The following is a 14,257-nucleotide window of genomic DNA, read 5'->3' on the forward strand; positions in this document are numbered from 1 at the left end:
GGGGTTCTGTCCTATTTATTTATATTTCTCCAATACTGCAGTGATTTCCACCGATTTTCTTTGTTATATCATCTTACATCATTTGGTGGATGCTTATAATTATAATTAAATTATTGCTGGCGGAACTGGTAGAGAGTTGCATTTATATATTTTTCATATCGTAATGCCCCTCCCCCTCCACGTTTTGAATTCAAATCTTGGACGGTTCAACTTCACTTTTCAAAACTTCCGAATAATTGAATATAAACAAATCATGTGTAGGGATCAATTCACCGTGTTGTTAATTATAAAATAAAAGTCACATAAATTCAATTTATTATATCTGCAAACAGCTTCGGGGTCAAACTTCACTGATTGTAAACATTTTAACCAAAACAAGGGTTTGTACGCGCCCTTGTTTATTATAAATCGTTCGGTTCCACAAATAATGTAATATTTAAGAATTAATGTCAACAGGTCGTTACTCAATGTTCAGAGAAATTTTACAAACTTGATATTGTAACCAAACATTTATAAAACAATTAAATTCATTTAACCTCTGGCTGATTAGTATTGCATTGCTAATTTAATGTTGCTTAACTTTCGTTTTTCTTTTCTGTTATCTAAAACTACGATAATGGGAAAGCTTTGTTGTCTGTGAAGATTTTACTACAGAAGATAATTAAAAATTAATTGTACATATTTATCATCCCTGGAGATTTGAACCACTGAAGTCGACTCTGATTTCAGTGGTGGAAACGGCGGGAGGGGAGGGGTGATCAAAACAGCTTAAAGAATCACAGCCGACGAAGGATTAGATTCAGTTCTGGATTATAAATCCATTTCCATTCGGCTGTTTCTTCCTTACGAAAGAAGCCTGTATGTATTCAGGTAAATGGGGATGTTGTGAGGTTTATTCTTTTTCAAGTATTAATGAAAGAAAATTGAGAAAGTTATATTCTCGAATCCAACCCAGGATGTGAACTCAGCTCGCCGATAGCCACTTCAACCCCGATTCCCACCAAACAGATAACAAAACTACTTGAGTTAACAATCATTATTTCTTCACGGAAATCTAAACTACCACCAAAGTCAACTTCGCGGGGTTGATAAAATAAAATACCAGTAAAATTCGATTTACTCGACTTGTAACCTCTCACATAGATTTTTAGCTTCGCGCCTTAGCAAGAAAGTATTATTTCCTTATGAAACAAAAATAAATTTAGAAAATAAAATCTAAATTTAAAAAAAGAATTGAAGTTAAATGTGTCCCCTACCTTGTCATCCGCTGTTACAGTGTGGAAAGACATCAAAGTTATAAGAATTATAACAAACATTGTATATCGATGAGAATTTAAAAGCCGATGAGTTGTATCCAACCCTAAGTAAAATCTCCGACTGTTGTTATTTAATCTGAACAGCTGTTCTTTAGGTCCAGACCCAAATCAGACTGTGCCTTGTAACGACATCATAAGCAACAGATAAAAACAGCCGGTGGAGGTGAAGAGTGATAAGGTAGAGACACTACGCACACAAGGGTGATGTGTATTTCTCATAGTTGCTGGTAGACAAGGTGAAGAAATAAAATGATTATTAGCACTTATCTTCTCAAGCAACATTTAACAAACACACTAATTATACATATATATCTTAATCAAAAGTCATTTGTTTCCTGTTACAAATCCTTTCATTATTTATCGCATGTAGTAAGGTTCTTGTTTTGTTTTTTTTCTTTCTTTTCTTTCCTCTTCTATTTAACCGTTTCGAAATTGAATACAATATAGTTGTCAGCTAATTTTAAGAAATGTTCACTTTGAAATGCTGGAATTTTTTTTTTTTTTTTTTCTGTGAGAAGTTTCTAAAACTAAATTCTAAGTTCGTGTCACATGCCCCCAACTTCATTAACCATTTATCTCTTGATTAAAAATGGTAAATATTTTCTTTCTCAGATCAGTTGACAAGTTTTACTTTAGCCCCAACAAAAAACAATTATTCTCAGGAAAAGGTAGTCCCTGGAGGAGGAATAGATCATTATTAGATATAGTTCTTTTGCTGTCGTTTGACGAAGAGGATGCGTTAATTTGATCCACTAATTAACATTCCTCAGACAAGCATCTTTAACGTAATCCTCGGGCAGAATCAGGTTGTACCTGTTGAGTTACCGGTGTGATACACATGACAGGCTTCTGTATAGTTTCCATTTACCCAGTTTCACTGACAAGGTATGGGTTGACCCTAGGCTATAGGAAATGATGTTGGGATGGTCATGGTAAGTAGAAAGAAGGCACGAGGTTGCCTTCTGAGACATGAGTGAACCAACAATAAATGATTCCAAATTTTTCTTTTATTTTTTACTTGTTTTAGTCATTGTACTACAGGTCAATGGATCAATACTATAGTTTTTTTTTATAACTCCTTGCAAAACTCCTATATACACAGACAGCAGATTAGAGACCCTCCAGTTGGGCAGATCACTTTTAAGTACCTATTTAGAAAGAAGCGGCATTAAAAATTTCTTAATTTTATAAACTTTGTTGTTGTTGTTGTTGGCACTCCGTCGCTTACGACGTCGAGGGTTCCAGTTGATCCGATCAACGGAACAGCCTGCTCATGAAATTAACGTGCAAGTGGCTGAACAATCCACAGACACGTGTACCCTTAACGTAGTTCTCGAGGGATATTCAGCGTGACACAGTGTGGCAAGGCTGACCCTTTGAATTACAGGCACAACAGAAATAGGAAGTAAGAGTGAGAGAAAATTGTGGTGGAAGAGTACAGCAGGGTTCGTCACCATCCCCTGCCGGAGCCTCGTGGGGCTTTTAGGTATTTTCGCTCAATAAACACTCACAACGCCCGGTCTGGGAATCGAAACCGCGATCCTATGACCGCGAGTCCGCTGCCCTAACCACTGGGCCATTGCGCCTCCACTATAAACTTTACAAATGATGTGAAAAGAAAATTGAAAGAAGAAAGGTTTTATTGAAAAGTTGAAACCAGTTGATTTGATATTGATTTGGAAATAATGTTCACATGAAAAGAAAAGAGTATAATCCTGCAAGAGTTATCTCCTTTCAATCATTCCATAGTGGTGTTGGTTGCAGCGACTAAATAAAGGGATCCCTTTTAATATGCCCCCAGATGTAAATAATTGTTTTATAGATATTCACCCAGATATGACTGTTATTATATTGAAATTTCTCAAGATAATTATTCCAAAAGCATTAAAGAATTCATGAAAAGAGAAGAACAAAAACAAAAATAGTGAAATTCCAGTTTTGTTGGTTTTGATATAACATTTGTTTTCTGTACGTAATTTTACAAACTGTGAACCATATAGACACACACACACACACACATATATATGCATGCATGTGTGTATGTATATGTTATATATATATATAAGATTATATATATGTAGATATATATATTCACACACACACACATGCACACCCATACTCATATTTCTGTCAATATATACATATTTAAATCTATGTATGTATGTATATGTGTTAATATATATATATATATATATATGCATGTATAGGTTGGTTTGTATGTGTTTGTTTCTTTATATGTATGTATTCATTATATATATGTGTGTGTGTGTGTATACATACACACATGCAAATGTCTCACACATACACACATCCTATTAGTATCTCTTCTTTCTTCTCTTTAAACATCACCAGATCCACCATTTGAGATATTTTGCTAATGAATCTTAACATTGCTAATTAGCTGTAGCCTTCTCTGATATCAAGGAAATGAATTAAGTGTGCAATTAAAAGAGGTTAACGAGAGAACAATTAAGTCCATTTCAAATGGTAACATCCGTGAAGTATTTACTCCAATGAAGTTAATAAACTGTAACATCTCTAACGAGGCTCAGTTAATTTTTTAATCAAGTGGCAAATCTTTACCTTTAACTTCAACAGTTACACAAAGAAAATTGCATGCAGCTCCACTTCACACGCTCTAATTTTATGATTAAAAGCATTCCAACTATGGCCATCCAAATGAGTATTTTAGAGATATCTAGGGCTTCATTATTGAGAAGTGTTGCTTTCTTTTCTTTTTTAAGCTGTTGGTATAGAGATCAGAGTGAATTTGTTTGGCATCTCTAAATGGCTGAATTCTGTCGGCCTCAATTTCTGGCTTTAATAGAAGACATCACCTGACAAGGTCCATGAAATGGATGAAAACCAAGACAGTTTGGCCATGGCTGGCCAGCTGGAGGGCTGCACCAGATTCCAGTCTGATTTGGCAGGGTTTCTGCAGATGGATGCCTTTCCTAACATCAACCACTCCGAAAGTGTAACGGTTGCTTTTATGTGCCACCAGTTTCTGCCACGACTATGATTTCCTTTGGCTTGGTGGATCTTCCTTCTCAAGCACAGCATATTACCGAAGGTTTCAGTCATTTGTCATTGCCTCCGTGAGGCCCAACGCTTCAAAGGTGCTTTTATGTGCCACTGGCAGAGGTGCTAGTTACGCGACACAGGCAGAATAATACTGAAATATTGATGTCAATGCTATAGCATTACTAGTATTTTGATGCCAATTTACCGGAGACCATTCCTCATTTCTGTTTTAAAGCTGCTGCCACAGACATCATTATTTTAATGCCTGTATCTACATGCTTACGAGGGTCAAACAGAATTCATTGAGGCAGATTTTCTACAGCCAGATGCCCTTTCTGTCACCAACCTTCACCTGTTCCAAAGTAAGGTAATATATCTCCATGGCCAGATAATGCTTTTCCAAGGATTATTTGAAAAAACATTTATATAAGAGAAAAAGCTAATGATAACTGAAAGCTACAGACGTCTCTGGTCTTTTTGTCTGTTTATGTGTGATGTAGTGAGCATCACTACATGAATGCGAGTTGTTCTAACAGCAGCTGCTGTAACACACAAGCACACCCATACACTCAGTAGATATATTAAGAAAGGTCAAGACTTATGTAAAGAAATCTTTATTTCTCTTTTTTTAAATACTTTTTCAATAAAAAGAAAAAAAAAACAAAACAGTTCATCTTGAATAAATGAATTAAAATCTATTTGAATAATAAATATTCAATAAAGATTCTTCAAAATCGTTGAATTACAGTGTCCCATTCTTCAACAGGCCAGACTCCATTGTCATGAACATTCGAAGGGCTTTTTTTCCAATCCCATTCTTTAACTGGTTTGAACCAGTCTTTACCATAATTCGCTGTAATATAAGATAGTGTGTCACAGGGAACTCGAATCCACAGGTCTAAAAACTCACTCCAGCAGAGAGTAAATCTAGAAAATATGTACCTATAAAACAGAGCAAGGTTTCATTACATACACAGCAATGCATCAGAATTAAGTGATGTGGTTAATTAGAATGATAAATAAAACTTACTTAAGTTTCTTTCCAGTCTTGGCCTGTGTACCACCATTCCACATATATTTTGGGGTGTCATAAAAGAAAAATATGTCTAATTTGATGTCCCCTGCAGCAAATGATAACTCAAAGCTATCAGATACCTAAAAATAAAGAAAACTCATTGATTAGTCAATATTATTAATTAATATTGATTAGTCAATATTAATATTGATTAGTCAATATTATTAAAAATAAACAGCATTTCCATAATATTTTGGTAGTATGAATAGAAGAAGTCTGTTCATACTTACTTTACCAAACATGAGTTTGAGAACAAAACCATTTTCTTGGAATGTTGGAATCAACTGTGGATTGTAATCCTTTATCCAAATGCCAATGTCTACATCTTTACTATGAGGAATTATACCACATTGTCGGAACCAACCTGAAAGACAAGTGAAATAAAGTTCAAGAAACCAAGAACTGTTTAAATGGTAAAGAAAGATCAGTGACTAAAACAAACACCCGAATCCTGACAATTTATGTGCTTTTAATGAGATTTAACATTTATTCTTAAACAAAAGTTTGGATTCAGGGTATTTCAATATTTGTGTGAATTGTGGAAATGATTTTAATCACCAGGCAATTTTGGTAATGAGAATAGTTTGATGAAAATGCAAAAGAAAATGGTTTACCCAAACATGTTCCACTACTGAGCCAAAATCTGATTTCCAAACTGTCTAAAAGATGTTTGGTTTTAGCTAACACCTGACGAGCTTTCCTCTGGAACTTTTGGCTTGCTTCTGAGTTGTCTAATCCATACATAGCCACAAATTTCCTGGCACGTGTGCTATTGCATTCAATAAATCTCGAATGAAGAATTTGTTTTAAGAATTGTTCAGGAGGCTGAGGAACGTAGACAGTCATATTGTCAACCTGGGCTTCATCCAATTCAAACCTGAAACAAACCAAGAAATGTTCAAACTGATTCCATGAGAATTTGCAGACATTTTGTGCACAGGACAAACTATTCTATAACAATTAAACAATGTTATACTGCATAAGTCAACTGTTTATAAGGACAGAGTACAGTTGATTCAGTCAACCCAAATATATCACTGGTATTTATTTTATGGCAGTAGCAGATAAGAATGGCATTATTAGCCCTGATAAGATTGGAAATAACATAATATTGAAACAAATTTATTCAAGCATTCAACTATTTGTACAAAGTTGTTTGTTTTCACTAATGTTGAAATGATGTTGATAAAGAAACTGTGACTCACTTTTCATATGCTCCAGCATGAACCCCATAAACGATGTCACCATGAGCTTTTGATGGCAGCACACTGTTGAGTCTTGAAAGAGGATTAATTGCTCCATGCCAGAAGTAACTACCAAGCCGAATGTGGAACATAACAACTTGAATAACAGTGTGGCGTTCGGTGTTCCGTGGATACAAAAAGAAATGAGTTGGGATGGTGTCATGACGGAAACGTGGATCTGCTTGTTTAATACTATGGATGAAGAAATCACTTATTAACATTTGAGTAATACCCTGGGGGAAAAAAGGGGAAGAAGGAAAAAAATAATTAAATAACATCCAAACCAATTTTGAAATTAAACATTAATATTACATTTACTGGTAGAAACTGAATAAAGTTGGTGTGGTGGGGAGAGAGGAGTTTGTATGTCTTTAGTAGTTTGCTTTATAATAAATTAATAAATTCAAGAAATGGGTGAATTTTCTAAATGTAACATTTTTCACACACACACCATGAACAGTAATATCACTGCCATTCACACGGTTTATACAGGCCTTAAAAAACCCACTTTTAAGATAAAACAAGTAGCAAGAACTCACTGGCTCAACATTTCATGTAAATAAGAAGAAAAAAAAACACAACAAAACAAAATATATAAATCAGGTCAATTATATATCATTAATCATGCTGAAACAGTTACAAACCACAACATCAGAGAACAACCGTTTCCTCCTCCTCCTCCTCCTTCATTAATTGTTGCCAATATTCTGAGAATATACAAATAATTAAATAAACTAAAATAGCTCGTTATCAATATTTTATTTTCCCTGAAGATGGTAGGCTGGCAGAATCGTTAGCACACGGGTCAAAATGCTTGCAGATGGCACGAAGATAAATTCTTATCATATTCTTTTCCTTGCTCACATTCTTCTTATTTTTGTAAACTGATGCTCAAATGTTTTGGAGAGCTTTAGTGAACAGGTAGACTTTCAGCCATTTCTGTCATCCCCTGCCAATTTTAAATAACAAGAGAAATGAGACGACGGACCACCGAAGGTAGTAATAAGCCATAAATACCTGACTGTCCCAGTACTTAAAGTTGACTCCAAAAGTAACATGTCGCCGACAGTTCAACTGACAGTTGTAGTTAATAGAAACTGGAGATGCTTTATCGGGACTGAGGCTGCTCAAAATATCGGCATCGAGTAAGAAGACTGGAATTTTCAGCTCAGCACAAACACTAAGAAACACTTTTGCAACATCCTGTGAAATAGAATCTTATTATTAACTGTGGTTATATAATGTTGACTTCAATACAGTTCTTTAAAATGAAATCTTGATAAACAGCAAGAGTAAACAATAAAAATGGTTTCCTTTCACAAGACACCAATCTGTTTTTTGCAAAAGAACTATTTAATTAAGTCATTCTTGGTTCATTTCAACGATTTCTATGCAGGACGAAGAAGAAAAAAATCTTGATTTCAGTGACATTTTAATGTAGACATGTAGAGAAGTAGACTAGATATTGTAAAACAGACATGACTACAATACAGCAGGCTGCAGCATGACTGATGACTATTATAAACACACACACATTTGTGTCATGCTTGACTTTGTCCTCAAACATTCTCTTGTTATTCCCAGCAGCTTCTCACTTTTGATGCCACCAAAAGAAAACAATTTTATCGTTAAAGGCATGAAATTGTAAGGATCTTTTGGCTGATAACTGACAAAGAATGAATTTTCCATTTGTTCCTTTGTTAGGTTTCTGCTTACATTTTGGAATTCATAATATATGTAAGAATAGTATATGTTAAGTTAATTCTGGATTTATCGTCTTTTACAGTCTGTCTACTTTTTTAGTATTTCTACAGAAGTAGTAAAAGACTGAAAGGCAAAAAGGGAAGGAATTACAAAGTTGAGATGCTTTTAGGGGAGAAAATAAAATAAGATACAGAATAGATAAGTATAAAGGATAAAAAGAAAAGTTTAATAAGAAAACATTTCCAGGATATTACAAGATGAAGGAATTTGATGGGAGATTAAAACAGTTCAGACAAGAAATAGACCATGTTAGAAAGAAATCTGATACAGCTTTCGTTTATAAGGTGTGTTATGATAACATCATCATTTAATATCTATTTTCCATGCTGGCATGGGTTGGATGGTTTGAGAAGAGCTGGTGAACCAGAGGACTGCATCAAACTGCTACGTCTGCTTTGGCATGGTTTCTATGTGCTTCTGGGATTAGCAGTAAATGATTGATGGGTCAGACAAGGTCGTTTTGTGTCTTGCTTTAATATATTGAGTGAATTATGTGATTAGTATCATCCAATAAAAGATGGGGTTTGTTAGGGTGCTGGAAAAGAGGAACAATGACAAGGGATTTGGAGTGGGCCAGGAGGTGGGGTGTAAATATATGATTGCGGCATCAAAGAAAATTCAAATCAATTTTAAAGAAAATGGAAGTTAATTTGAAAAACATTAAAAAGATTTATGCTAAAAGAAACATTTCCTATAATTTTTTAAAATATTTAATCCTCACCTCTCTTGGAAACTGTGTTTTCTGTACATGATGTTTATCTTCAGATGTATAGATCAGGTTTTCAGAATTTACTGAATTCCGGGTATCATCCTACCAATAGCAAACAGACATTTCAAAACTTAACAACAATATTTATTTACAGCAGGGAAGACATATCAGCCATTCAAAGCCACACAAAGGTTTAACTTCGATTAAATGTTTATTAGTGTTAAAGTTTTTGTTGCACCAACTGCAGTCTGACCACTTATACTGCAACGGTTGCAGTGGAACTGTGTCAGTGAGAGAATCACTAAGTAATTGTCAAATATTTTTACAAGAATAGATGTGAACATTTGGATATTTTAGTGGATAAATCATTGGACAAATGGTTTGTGTATTTCTCCACATTAGTAACTGGTTTGGATATTGTAAACTTTGAAAACAGTAAATATAAAGACAACTTTATATTTATAAAGAGAAAAGACTTACACGTTTCCAAAAGATACGGATGAGAAAAAACTGAAAGAGCAGAAACACTAAACTGAGCCCCACCAAGAGTTTGAAAAGCTGTGGTTTCTTCATTGATACACATTAACATGGTTGTCACACGACTTCACACATTTACGGTGGCTGCACGGCTGGAAGATTAATTAAACACCAAAAATTATCAATGTTATAATAACGTACATTCAAACATGGCAATATCATTGCATAGATTTCAACATATCATCAACATTATCACAAAGATTCAAACCTCTCAATATTATCACATAGATTTACACATATCCACATTATCACATAGATTTACACATATCCACATTATCAGATAAAAATACATACAAGGAATTATTGAATACTTAATTTCTGTCAACAACGAAAGAAAACCCCGTGTAATCGTTTCTAATACGGGCACAAGGCCTGAAATTTCATGTGTGAGGAGGGGGCGGGGGAGTTGCGTGAATACATCGACCCCCCACCCCACTGTTCAATTGGTACTGATTTTATTGATCTCAAAAAGACGAAAGGCAAAATCAACCAACAGGGTTCTTTGAATAGCAGGCCTAATGAAAAACGATCTTGAATTCTTTTAGTAGTGCAGCTCGCCCGATGATGAGCCATGTGTCAATGTGGTTCGCATCTCGAAAAAAGTTGTCCATGCCTGTTTCAAATAATCCAGTAGATATAGATTCATTGAGACCAAGAGAAAAGAAAAGAAAAAAACAAAAGCTGCTGAAGCTTGTTTACAATAAAACAATGTTAAACAAACTAAAGATGTTTAAATAGGGAACAGAATCTTGATAGGACAATTACTGTTTACTTTGCCTCTTAGGACTCCACGCCACTAATACAAACCGAAACAAAGAACATTTCATCGTTTCGGTTTTTTTTTTTCAGCTTTGCATTTTATTTCAGAATTATTTCGGAAACAGTCAAATTATTCAATAATGCGTGAGTTTGTGTAAATAGATTGAAGTTTTTTTTTTTTTTCATATGATTCGTGAAATTTAATCAGTAAATAATATAAGGGTCAATTTGATAAACGTGAATCTCTACGGAATAATTTTTCATACAATGAAAGTTACACAATATTTTCAAGAATTGGAGGCAAAAGCAAATTACCGAATGTACACATTAAAACATAAACAAGAACATAGATGTTCTAGAACAATAAAGGGATCTATTGCAGAATATTCAAGTAAAATGCTGTCAGGATGAAAACGGTAAAGTATTTACTTTGTCATTTCGAAGGGGCACTTTGCACCAAATAATAATAATAATTATTATTATTATTATGGTAGTTGTCCTCCTTGTCTTCCGCTCCTATTGTGATATTCCATTGTTTCGATATTTATTCCTTTCTATAGAAAGGAATAAAGCAATCGTTATGATTAGTAGGCTGTCGTTTAAACATCATCAGAAGAAGGTAACCGCCACCACGACAATAAAAACATTGATTCCAACACATAATTGACGACAAAGCAGATGGAACAGTTGTATAGGAACAGTCTCAGAATCCAGGAATGGTAGTGGGCAGGTGTATATAATGCCGACACAATTGTTGGCACATGTCAATTGGAAGCAAAATTAATAAATCGCAATGAACTTACCAAAAGAGCAACAGGGGAAAACAACATCGAAGCCCAACATCCAGAGAAAACAGCCATGTTAACCAAGGGAGATAACTCTAGGTAACTGAGGGAGATAGACGACTCAACGAGTACGTTAGATTTGCTAGAAAGTGTAACCAGTACCTCTCGAATTACACTTTACCCATGTTGAGTCAAATTAAGTCGCACGCTCCACTCCTGGTGGAAAGGCGTATTGGATAATATAAATCAGGGACAAACTACGATAGAAAAACAGATTGGGTAATCATGGCTCGAATTTCTTTGACTAAATCAGCGCCAAAGCAACAACTATATAATTATCTTACATCTAGCAGATACGCACATGGCGTTAAAACGACTTTTCCAATGACATATTTTAACGTAATTAATTATGATAGAAGCGACGAACTGGCAGAATCGTTATACTACGCTAGGAAAACTGCTTAGCGGCATTTTGTCCGCTTTACGTTCTGACTTCAAATTCCACAGAAGTTGACTTTGCCTTTCATTCATTAGTGATCGATAAAATAAGTACCAGTTGGAAATGAGAAAAAATCCCACAACATAAAAAATATGTGTAATGCTTATTTGTAATTACTCTTCAATAAAATCTGACAAGCTGCCTCACTTGTGTGTGTGTGTGTGTGTGTATATATATATATATTATATATATATATATACATATATATATCTTCAGAAATTTATTTAAATCCCTGTTTCAACAAAAGACGTATCAGACAAAAAAAAAATTTAATGCTTTTTGAAATTTTAATTGTCCCTCACCCCGTCATTTTTAAAAACATCTTACAATTTTTTTTTCTTTTAATTTGTTTTACAATTTTGGAAAGAAAATTTTCGTTTCAAAATTTCGAAATTTTTTAATTGCCTCATCTGCTCCCGTTCTTTCTGTTCTCACAACATTCCATAACTTTTTATACCCAATGCGTGGATACATGCTTAACAACAACTAGCAGATGATACTTGGCACCAACTATGAAGGAGGGATGCCCCAATGTGGTTGCTGGACATGCTAGAAACAACGGCCAATCCTACTTCAAACGTTTTATAAAATGGATACATTGGACAATGTAGTCCAAGATAAACAAAATCATGGGCTAGCTGAACGAAATGCTTTTGATCATAAGACTGTGTTGGTGTCAAGCAACTTTTTTTACGAGCCATCGTTTAAAAGCTTCACTTTCATGTTTATCATAGTTGCATAATCACAAAAATGAAAGTGAAACTCAAGTTACACCAAAACTTGCGAACTCTCTACAATTCTCTTCTTTTCTAGTTGTACTTTTGCCAGTTCACTTCAAGTCTTACCGTTTCTAACCAGTTCCTGTCATATTTCATTGTGTAGTTTTAAATCTCAAAAGTTCTTGCTAAGTTTACATCTTTTACTTCTAAAGTCTTGTCAAATATCATATCTTACCATTTCCCATCAAATCTTTTCAAAATTTTGTAGTAAACAAGTTCCTAAGTTTCACCAGTCTTCATGTAAAATTATGGATTGCCAAATTTCATCCAATAGCAATAATTTTTGCCAGTTCTCTTCAAATTTTGTCATTTCCTGTCAAGTTGCACCGATTTTTGTCATGTATTGCCAAATCTTGCTAGTTCTAGCCTGTTATAATTTCATGCACATCTAGAATGCATCATAGGAATATAGATGATTCTAGTATTTAACTGATATTTTTCATCACCCCCCCCCCCCAATGAAACAAAATTTCTCTTAAAGTATCTGCAGTGATTGTAAAATCTCAACTCAAGTTGTGCCAGTTCTAAGTGATTCTCAAAATTTTGTCAGTGTTTGTAAAATATCTACACTTCTTGTCAAGTCTCATAAAATCTCACCAGTTCCATCAACTCCTGTTGTTCCCAATCAGTAAAGACATAAGCCTTCACCCTTAAATGGTATGCTCTAGAGTTAGCATCTATTTTAGCTAGTCTTTTTCTCTCTACAAAGATCTAATCCAATCTTTGGAAATATGTTCTCTTCCGTAGCACCAATTGTTCTCGCTTTCAACACCAGAAAGGTGATCAGCCAGGAACAACACTCTTCACCAATACCTTGGCTCTCTCTCTCTTGCCTTGTTGAGCATCTGTACAAATTCCAAAGAGCAAACTCTGCCAGGCGGTCCCTGTATTGTCACTTACCAGTTGTCACACATTCCTGCAAAACCAACATCACTGCACTTCACATATGCAAAGCCTTTGATCATGTCAGACACGAGCATCTCAAATCTAAGCTGCCTGTCTAGGGGCTCCCAGCCATATCTTTTTTCAAATTGCAGCATTCTCATATTACCTCAACTTTTCCTCCTGTACAATAATGAACTGATTGTTGCCACCCACAACCTTTGCTCATTGCACACACACAAGATAGAATGATTCATTCCTTTTTAACCCCCTGCACATTGGCATCAATCCACACATGACCTAGAGATACCACATAATCACAAACTACCTCCATAAACGTTGTCGTTGTCGGATTTATCTCGTATCCGAGTATTTACTTTCTTCTTTGCTGAACGCCTCCTTTATGGTGATGCTGTTGATGACCAATTCTTGCACAGAAGAGTTGGCAGCATTGACTGCTGGCAACGTTGGTGAAAGACGAGGTCGATTTTGTCAAGCTTTTCTCTCCTGTCATTTGAGTTCTTCCTTTTCTCTTTTGGTGGCTTCAAAGTTTTTGGTTCCCATGGTGATGGAACACCACCACTTGGTACAGTCTCAGGCTTGTGTTTCAAATGATTTAGGCTCAATTCCAGTGGCTTTCAGTTGGTCCTTGTATCTTCCAAGAGGACAACTCTGTGGTCTTTTTCCTGAAGTGAGCTCATTGAATAAGACTTGGTGTGGGAACCTTGATTCTTCCATTTTTGCCACATGTCCTGACCATTGACGATGGTGTTTCACGATCAGTGACTCAATACTTTGATTGTTGGCTCTGTCCATGTCTTTGTCACAAAGTGTTCCCATTTGATGTTCAAGATAGAGCAAAGCTTTTGTTGATCATGTTGAAA

General features: G+C 35.1%; 1 protein-coding gene across 1 annotated transcript; it reads right to left on the reverse strand.

Moving 5' to 3' along the window:
• Window positions 1-4,938: 4,938 nt before the first annotated feature.
• On the reverse strand, window positions 4,939-11,379 carry LOC106873974 (ribitol-5-phosphate transferase FKTN). The gene is made up of 9 exons (XM_014921521.2): window positions 11,232-11,379; window positions 9,613-9,761; window positions 9,145-9,234; window positions 7,677-7,862; window positions 6,621-6,892; window positions 6,030-6,292; window positions 5,646-5,779; window positions 5,371-5,495; window positions 4,939-5,282 (listed from the first exon to the last, which is right to left on the reverse strand). Exons 2-9 carry the CDS (start codon window positions 9,703-9,705, stop codon window positions 5,069-5,071), a joined length of 1,377 nt encoding a protein of 458 aa, XP_014777007.1. The 5' UTR covers window positions 9,706-9,761; window positions 11,232-11,379; the 3' UTR covers window positions 4,939-5,068.
• Window positions 11,380-14,257: the final 2,878 nt, after the last annotated feature.

Source organism: Octopus bimaculoides, chromosome 23 (genome assembly GCF_001194135.2).
Source record: "Octopus bimaculoides isolate UCB-OBI-ISO-001 chromosome 23, ASM119413v2, whole genome shotgun sequence".
Lineage (NCBI taxonomy): Eukaryota > Metazoa > Mollusca > Cephalopoda > Octopoda > Octopodidae > Octopus > Octopus bimaculoides.

What these genes read in the sequence shown, in the direction of transcription:
- LOC106873974 (XM_014921521.2), bottom strand. Translation starts at nt 9,705, where the DNA reads ATGAAGAAACCACAGCTTTTCAAACTCTTGGTGGGGCTCAGTTTAGTG. An exon ending in TCCGTATCTTTTGGAAACGT is followed by an intron (nt 9,235 to 9,612) that starts GTAAGTCTTTTC and finishes TGCTATTGGTAG; the next exon opens with GATGATACCCGGAATTCAGT. An exon ending in TCAAACTCATGTTTGGTAAA is followed by an intron (nt 5,496 to 5,645) that starts GTAAGTATGAAC and finishes CTTTATTTTTAG; the next exon opens with GTATCTGATAGCTTTGAGTT.